We start from the raw sequence: 9,400 nt of genomic DNA on the forward strand, positions 1-9,400 counted from the left end.
TAAAAACTGATAAACAATTGTTTAAAAAAATTGTCCATGCAAAATATAGTGATATTATAACAATTTAGTATTTATCATCTAAGAAATTTTTTGTTTTTCGTTTGAACGGTCAAATTTTTAGTAAAATATTATTTTTCATATTCAAATGAAAGAAACGTTTCAAAAACATCCTAATCTAATGTATCTGAGTGATAATAGTTCAATTGTTAGTAAATTAGCATGTTTTTTCATGCATTGTTCCTCTTGCCCCAACGGGTTGTTCGTCTTGCCCCACTAGTTGAGTAGAACGTACGAAAAATCAAAAAAATTAAAATCAATTTTTTACATTAAAAAACACAATTTTTTTAAAACTTGTTCTATCAAAGTCTCAGTCAAGATCTGAAATAAGATGATTCTAAAAGATCCGACAGATTTTTTAACGTTTTTAATGGGTTATAACGAGCATTTCCTTAGCTTGTTACACTTGCCCCACTTTCCCCTAAATTAAAATGTTGTGGACCAGCTGGCCTGCCTTTGTTGCTTTTTCTCCAGTGTTATTTATTTATGTTCAAAACCACGTTCACACGTTAATTAAAAATAATTGGTACTTGCATGTGTATTTCTAGCAAACTCAAAATTAATAACAAATAATCTATCCTTATTTTGGGTAGCTCTTTGAAGGTCGCATTAAATTTCTCTGCAGTTATACTACACCCTTACCAAAAATCATGATTTTTTGAGTTCCAAATCCCACTTTTCATACGGATTTTTCAGTTCAAAATTATGAGTTCTGATATGTCTTGGCAAGATTGAAACATGATTTATCTTGTTTTTATCCGTTTGAACCGTTTGTGCAAGAGGCATCCCATAGAAACAAGTCGAAACTTCAAGGTTTTGAAACCGGATCCGACCCAGACTGCTTCAGTGAGTATGGAAGGCTTCAGTGCAATGTTGTAACAACTTATTGGGATGGTCTGAGTCATCCGAGAACTCCTTGGAGATAAGACCGGTGAGTCTACCGCCGTAACAAGCAAGATGTCGGCGGTTTTTGACCACTGATCATACCCGCATGGCTTCAGTGAGTATGGTAGACTACTATGCCGATGTGTTGGAGTGTCCTGGGTTCCCCTAGGACTCTCTGGAGTTAAGATCTGTGGGTCTACTACCGTAACAAGCAAAATGTCGACCGGTTTTGACAACGGAACATGCCCGCATAGCTTCAGTGAGTGTGGTAGACTATTTCAGATGTATTGAGATGTCCTGGGTCATCCAAGAACTCCCTGGAGTTATCATCTGCCGGTCTACCACCGTAACAAGCAAGATGTCGGCGGTTTTTGACCACGGAACATACCCGCATAGCTTCAGACAGTATGGTAGACTGCTTTGTTAATGTGTTCGGATGTCTCTGGTCATCCTAGGACTCCCTGGAGTTTAGATATTTGGATCATTATAACAAGAAAAAGATCGATGATTTTTAACCGCGCATCATAACCGCAAAGATTCAGTGATTATGGCAGACTGTATTGCTGTTATGTTGGGATGTTCTGGACCATTCCAGGCAGTCCTAGGATGACCAGAGACATCCGAACACATTAACAAAGCAGTCTACCATACTGACTGAAGCTATACGGGTATGTTCCGGGGTCAAAAACCGTCAACCTCTTGCTTGTTACGGCTGTAACTCCACAGATCATAACTCCAGGGAGTCCTTGGATGACCCAGGACATCCTAACACATTAGCAAAGTATTCTACCACACTCACTGAAGCTATGCGGGTATGTTCCGTTGTCAAAACCGGTCGACATTTTGCTTGTTACGATAGTAGACCCACAGATCTTAACTCCAAGGAGTCCTAGGAGAACCCAGGACACTCCAACACATCAGCATAGTAGTCTACCATACTCACTGAAGCCATGTGGGTATGATCCGTGGTCCCCGGTGGTTGGTCACTTTTTCGTTTGACACTTTTTTAGTTTGTACCCCGTTGGTTGGTCAAAGTCAAACTAAAAAGTGACGAACTGTCACTTTTTACACGGCGCTCACGCACACTATCAAAACAAACGTTTGGTAGTGTATGTGAACTCCATGTAAAAAGGGTGTCAAACTAAAAAGTGACCCCGTTCGTTTGACAACAGTTGGTGTCAAACCATCGGGGTTTGAGTGTACTTAGAACCGTTCTGTCATGTACGAGTATGTGTGAGACAAAAAAGCCTCGTGCTAGCAAATGCCACCATCGAAATGATGTTTTTGTTTTTGACCAACCAACAGCATCTGGGACGAAAAATCCTAACCAAATTGTTCCATAACAAATTTGTTCTTATCGAGGCACTTATCGTGCGGACGATATTGCTGGAGGTGGCCACAAAATATTGGATCGCATCTAAATCCGCAACCGCCACCGTGCACCGGGAGGAGGCTTCCATTCGTGATTTTACCACTGCAATTTTCTTGGAGATAAAATTCTCGCGGTCTGAAAAATCGGACAATGTGATTTCCGGCAGACACTGGAAAAATGTCACGGCTTTCCGCGATCATCTGCACAACCTGGAAGAGGTATGAGTGAAGAATATTGGCAATAAACGGAAAGAGCCCAAGCAGGGCTTTGCTGTGACACCCGCGGGAACGCCTCAACAATGCTTCAAGCACGTACTTTGTCCCGACTTTGTCCAACACCAGCTGAGCAGGTTCCATCGACATGGTGGACACATTTGATGTTTTGCATTACCGGGTTAACACTGGGGTAAAAGATACGTCCTCCCTAGTAATCCGCTCATCTGGCCTTGGCCGATACTGTCCCAATCTTTCCCGCAATTTTGTCAGCCTGTATCCGGGTTCTCGAAGCACTCCAGAATCCCATCAACATTTTTGTTTTTATTTGCTGCCTCGCACGTGCTCACGCTCAACTTTGCCAAAATAAAAACACATCACGCATACTGAGAAAAGGCGGGCGAGCTGTCACGACAGCAGCGCCATCAGCGCCGGGTGAGTGGATGCCGAAGCTAAATTGCATTTGAAATAACCGTTTTTGGCTCGGGTTTTGGAGGACGATGGTTCGGAACTCGAGTGTCACGTCTGTTTGTCTGTGCTTCAACAGCTTGTAACTTTTGAACCCCGGGGTTTAGAGAGTTGGTCCAGAAGACTTTTTTTCATGTCTCGGCGAGATCTTTCGAAAAAAGTTGGTCCCGTTCGTGTACATTCTTGGACCAAATTTGTCCATTCTCCTTTAAAGAAAGGTGCTTTTAATTTTATAACGCGGAACAGCACCAATTTGGGTCCTAAAATGAAGCTTAGATTGCTGATATTATTGTTTCCAGCGATATAGCCTATTTTTCTGAGTACAACGACCCTTTGTAAGACCACAAAGAGTTTAAAATGGATTTTTAAATCAATACACTCAAACCCCGTTGGTTTGACACCAACTGTTGTCAAACGAACGGGGTCACTTTTTAGTTTGACACCCCTTTTACACGGAGTTCACACATACTACCAAACTTTGTTTTGATAGTGTGCGTGAGCGCCGTGTAAAAAGTGACAGTTCGTCACTTTTTAGTTTGACTTTGACCAACCAACGGGGTACAAACTAAAAAAGTGTCAAACGAAAAAGTGACCAACCACCGGGGGTTGAGTGTATTGAAAAAATAACCTCGCGATCCTTCTTGACAGGAAAGCTCCTACTTGACAGTTCGTTCCAAGGGGACCATAGTTGATCCATCGAAAAAATGTTGTCTTGTCAAAAAAAATTTTTGCATTAAAATGAAAAAAAGTGATCAGAAATGGTTTTAATGGTGTTTTTTACCGTTGTACATAAAAATTGACTTAGGGCTTTAGTACCCAATAGTTGTTTTTTGCGCCTCAGGTTGCCCGCACACTCACCGCGTATCCATTTTTAGTACACCACCAAGCGAACGTCACACGCACGCATTGACAGCTGCCCCTCCCGTTTGCGTACGCTTGTCATTTATGTTCCGCCCATGCGCGAGTCATATGACACTTTTCAGAGAAGAGGAAAAATCTCTCAGCAGCAGCAGCAGCAAAATTCGCAGTTCGGTCGTCGCCCAGGAGGATCCCATTTTGGTGCAAAAAAAAAACTAGGCTTCTTTCCTTTTTGTGGTCCCGAAATACCAACCAGCGCGCAGACATCATGCCCGGATACATGTTCAACATCGACGGCGGCTACCTGGAGGGCCTGTGCCGTGGCTTCAAGTGCGGAATCCTCAAGCAGGCCGACTATCTGAACCTGGTCCAGTGCGAAACGCTTGAAGGTAAATAAATCGATTTTTTGGCTGTGGGACTGCAGGAGTGTCCCCACAATGGGGGGGCTAGTGAAAGGGTCGCAAAAGTGGTTCCAGATGTGATCTTATCGAGGTAAATTTGGATTATTTTCGATTTGGTTGATCATATGACCTTATCATATACGCAAGAGGGGAACAATCCACGAACAGTGATTCAGAGGCCGAGGGGTGAGACAATGGTGAAAAAGTGTTGTGATCAGTGATAGGAAACTTTTAAACGAAAATGTATTGAAATTTCACTAATTTAATTGTAATTGTGAATTTGAACTTTAATACCCTTGATCCGTGGAAAATTCAATGTCACATGTTGGCCTTTGTAGTTTAGCTGTATGTATGGTTTCAAATTTCTGTAAAGTAATATGACGTGAAGATGGCAAACCATCCCCATCATAACGCGTGAAGGAAGGTAGGAAGACGCTTCCAACAGGAGCCACAGAAGAACGATAAATCTCGGATCTCTAAAAAGACGTTAACTGCCTCTGATCGCATAAATATCCTATATGCATTTTCATCGCTTTTGAGTTATTAATGCAGTTTGGTTGAAAATCGTGTGCCAAACTCGAAACATACATTGCCGGATCGATTTAGCAAAGTTTGACCAGTCTCCCAATTTAGGATCTCTAGAGTCTAGACGGACGTAGCGCAATGTCACCGTTGCCAGAAATTCGGCCACGGCTCGCGGAACTGCAACCTCTAGCCGCTCTACGTGAAGTGCGGTGGATCACACCTTTCGGAGCAAACCAAATCGCACATTAAGTGCGCTTACTGTGGAGGTAACCGTACCAGCTACCATCGCAGATGCAACGCACGGAATAACTGACTCGAGGAGCAGGAAAAAAGGAAGAAGAAAGTAGCAGCGATACACGAGCACAACCGTGCATGAAGCTGAACAGAGTACGGTGCCAACGGACAACTCAACGTCCCCTTCTGGGTGGGGAAGATCATTGCCGGCGTGGTCGCTGCCGGTAGCGGCAAAGCGGTCCAGCAAGGACTCACTGGGGAAGATTTCTTTACCCTGTCGGAGTTTCTTGCTCTCGCGTTAAAGCATTTTCTGGCCCTCGAAGAGCTGATGATTAAGCACATCTACAAAGGAGTAAAAAACTGATCCTTTCACTAGCAAATTCGTAGGTTTTTTGAGGATGAGAGAAAGAAAAAGGGGAAGAGGGGTTAAGGCGCTGATTCTCACTTCGGGTTTGTTTGAATAGTCAATAGAGTATTGCTGATAAATTTCGAATGAAATGGTTCAAAAATAGAGTTAATTCGATTTGTTTGAAAGAAGATAAACCTTTGAAATCTCGAAATTGTTTTCTACTGTAAAATTGACATTCTGGATCGAAATTTGTCACTGACCATCTAGTATAGTATGTAAGAACATAGTCCTATGGCAAAAATCCAATTCAAAATCCAATTGTTGTTTTCAACTAGATGCAAAACTTGACATTTTCAGAACTAGACGTATTATCTAAATCGTTGGTTACATCTTCAACTTGTGTTGTGAAAATCTTCTTTTTGGAATTTGTTGAATGGATTGCTGTTCATAGAAGAACTGAACAAAATCTCAGTAGCTGTTTTTTCAAGACATTCTAGTTCCCCTCCAACTGATTATATACATTGTTTTTTTTCAGACCTGAAGCTGCACCTGCAGGGTACCGACTACGGTCAGTTCCTGGCCAACGAGCCGTCCCCGCTGGCCGTGTCGGTGATTGACGACAAGCTGCGCGAAAAGCTGGTGATCGAGTTCCAGCACATGCGCAACCACGCCGTCGAGCCGCTGTCGACCTTTTTGGACTTTATCACGTACAGCTACATGATCGACAACATCATTCTGCTGATCACGGGCACGCTGCACCAGCGCCCCATCTCGGAGCTGATCCCCAAGTGTCATCCGCTGGGCAGCTTCGAGCAGATGGAGGCCATCCACGTGGCGGCCACTCCGGCCGAGCTGTACAACGCCGTGCTGGTGGACACACCGCTGGCGCCGTTCTTCGTCGACTGCATCTCCGAGCAGGATCTGGACGAGATGAACATCGAGATCATCCGTAACACGCTGTACAAGGCGTACCTGGAGGCGTTCTACGAGTTCTGCAAGGGCATCGGCGGAACCACGGCGGACGCCATGTGCGAGATTCTGGCGTTCGAAGCCGATCGTCGCGCCATCATCATCACGATCAACTCGTTCGGCACCGAGCTGTCCAAGGACGATCGGGCCAAGCTGTACCCGCGCTGTGGCCGCATGAACCCGGACGGTTTGGCGGCGCTGGCCCGTGCCGACGACTACGAGCAGGTCAAGGCCGTCGCGGAGTACTACGCCGAGTACGCGGCGCTGTTCGACGGCTCCGGAAACAACCCCGGCGACAAGACGCTCGAGGACAAGTTCTACGAGCATGAGGTCAAGCTGAACGTGTACGCGTTCATGCAGCAGTTCCACTTTGGCGTGTTCTACTCGTACTTGAAGCTGAAGGAGCAGGAGTGCCGCAACATCGTCTGGATTGCGGAGTGCGTCGCTCAGAAGCACCGGGCCAAGATCGACAACTACATCCCGATCTTCTAAGCAGCGTGGCGAGGAAGTGGGGGAAAAAGTGCGTAAGAAATAGAGAGAAGCAAAAAAAACAACATTCCCGCATCTATTTGTTGTGCACAACCGCCGAAAAAAAAAGAAAAACTAAAGTTTATGTCTGCTTAAAAGTATTTCACGTCACAAATGTTCTTACTCTGGAATGATTACGGAAGAAAAAAAAGCGTCATTCTTGACGGCCGGCGATCATGTATAATAATAAGTAAAATCATTTCATCTGCAAAATTCGTTTCAACACCACCATTAACGAATGCCGTTTCTGTTATTTGTTTATTTTATTGACTTTAAATTTTTCGGAAAACTTTTTTCTGGATTTTCGTTTTGCTTGAAACCGTTCTGTAAAGTAAATTGCGTCGATAGCAAAGGTGAATGTGTTAAGTTCTACATATTATATATAAATATATACAACAAAACCTAAATACTGTATGTAAAATGATACAAAATAAATTGTAGATACCCATCACTTGAGTTTACTTTCTTCTGTCTACATCCGAAAGCCGTTTAATTAGTTGTTTTTTTATTAATCGCCGTTACCAAAAAATGGCCACAGAAAAAGTCATGGAAGCGGTCAAGGAAACGGTTACAACAGGATTTTTTAAGAGCAATTCTATGCCAAATATAGGGAATCGGTTGTACCCGACCATCTCCTAATTCAATGAAACTTTGTAGACATATTATTTATCCTAGGGTTCTACCTCTCCTAATAACATTGAGTCCAAAACCTCCCTACAAACATCTATACCACTAAAGTGACGCAGGGATCCTTGCGCACTTTAGATAGGTGTTTACTAACATTCTTTCCGTTCCCCATAGGATAGCTTGGACCCGGCGAGGACCCCCTTATGCCCTGGGTAGTATTACTTACTTACTTTACTTTATCAGCAACAGGTCTATCGACCCAACGCTGAACTAATCGAAGATTTCCAGGATGCTCGATCTTGGGCCGCTCGTCTCCAGTCGCCCACAATGTTGGCCACTCTTGCATCTTCGTCGACTGCACACAGCCAACGCGTACGAGGCCTTCCACGAAGCCGACGACCCCGTCCAGGTTCGCTGCTAAATATCGTTTTAGCCGCCCGCTCGTCCGACATTCTGGCTACAAGTCCAGGCCACTTCAGCCTGTCGTGCTTGATGACTTTCACGATATCAGCATGTTTGTAGTTTTGGTACAGCTCGAAGTTCATGCGCCTGCGCCACCGGTCTCCTACTTGCTTGCCGCCGAAGATAGAATGCAGGATTCTCCGCTCGAAGAACCCAAGTGCTCTCTGGTCAGCCTCCTTTAGCGTCTACGACTCGTGACCGTAAAGAGCTACAGGGAGTATCAAGGTCCTGTACAGCGTGATTTTCGTATTCGTCCTTGGGCTGCGGGACCTTAGCTGGCTACGAAGACCGTAGAAGGCCCTCACACATCGTTGTCGCACGTCACGAGTGTACCAAGATATACAAATTCATCCACCACCTCATATCTTTCTCCATCTATTTCCACCTCCGAAACAACATCACCTGCACTGCCACACGCTCTGCCAGCAACCAGATACTTGGTCTTGGCAGTGTTGATGGTCAGTCCGATCTTCGCAGCTTCCCGCTTGAAAGGGACGAACGCCTCCTCCACTGAACGACGGTCGATACCAATGATGTCGATGTCGTCAGCGTATCCAAGCAGTATGTGCGATTTAGTGATGAGTGTTCCGTTTCTATGCACGCCTGCCCTTCGAGCAGCACCTTCCAACGCTATGATGAATAGTAAAGGTAAGAACAAGATTGTCCGTCAGGCCTGAACGCAAACGCAAAATTTTGCGCCTGTCATCATAGCCTGCCAGTCATCGACCATTGAACAAAGCAACCCCTGCAGATTGTTCGACTGACAGTTCATGGAAAAATCGAACTGGCACAGCGTTCTGCGTTCACCACTGCGTCGAACGGACAATCTTGTTCTTAGCTTAAGTTCGAGAGAGCATCGCCCTGCTTCAATCCATCCAACGTAGCGAAAGCTTCAGATGTCTCGTTAGCTATTCGCACGCTTGATTTTGCTCCGTCGAGCGTTGCACGAATCAGTCTTTTAAGCTTCGCCGGAAAGCCGTGTTCTACCATAATCTTCCAAAGTTCGTTTCTTTAGACCGAATCGTATGCCGCCTTGAAGTCGATGAACAAATGGTGTGTTTGCAGGTTGTACTCCCGGAACTTGTCGAGGATTTGTCGCAGAGTGAACATCTGATCCGTCGTTGACCGACCCGCCCGAAAACCGCACTGGTATTCGCCGACAAAGGTCTCGGTCATCGGTCTCAGCTTGCTCCCCAGGATGCGGGAGAGTACTTTGAACGCTGCGTTGAGAATTGTGATGCCTCGATAGTTGGCAGCCCAAGTAACCATCTTCCAAAAAATCTTAAAATAATAAAGAAAAAAAAAACACAATGTCATATAAGACTCCGACGCGGTCGACCCCTCATCGCCCATTGTGTTCTAAAAAACAAACATCACGCGTTGAAACGCTTTTGTGACGTTCCTTTTTAGTACTAGCAGCAGCGTTTGACAGCTCGAATGACGTGAGCTCTCA

At 44.8% G+C, this 9,400-nt stretch overlaps 1 protein-coding gene across 1 annotated transcript; it reads left to right on the forward strand.

The window, feature by feature from the left end:
* The first annotated feature begins 3,982 nt into the window (after positions 1-3,982).
* On the forward strand, positions 3,983-7,309 carry LOC120421456 (V-type proton ATPase subunit d 1). The gene is made up of 2 exons (XM_039584704.2): positions 3,983-4,241; positions 5,897-7,309. Exons 1-2 carry the CDS (start codon positions 4,121-4,123, stop codon positions 6,820-6,822), a joined length of 1,047 nt encoding a protein of 348 aa, XP_039440638.1. The 5' UTR covers positions 3,983-4,120; the 3' UTR covers positions 6,823-7,309.
* Positions 7,310-9,400: the final 2,091 nt, after the last annotated feature.

This window comes from Culex pipiens, chromosome 1 (assembly GCF_016801865.2).
Source record: "Culex pipiens pallens isolate TS chromosome 1, TS_CPP_V2, whole genome shotgun sequence".
Lineage (NCBI taxonomy): Eukaryota > Metazoa > Arthropoda > Insecta > Diptera > Culicidae > Culex > Culex pipiens.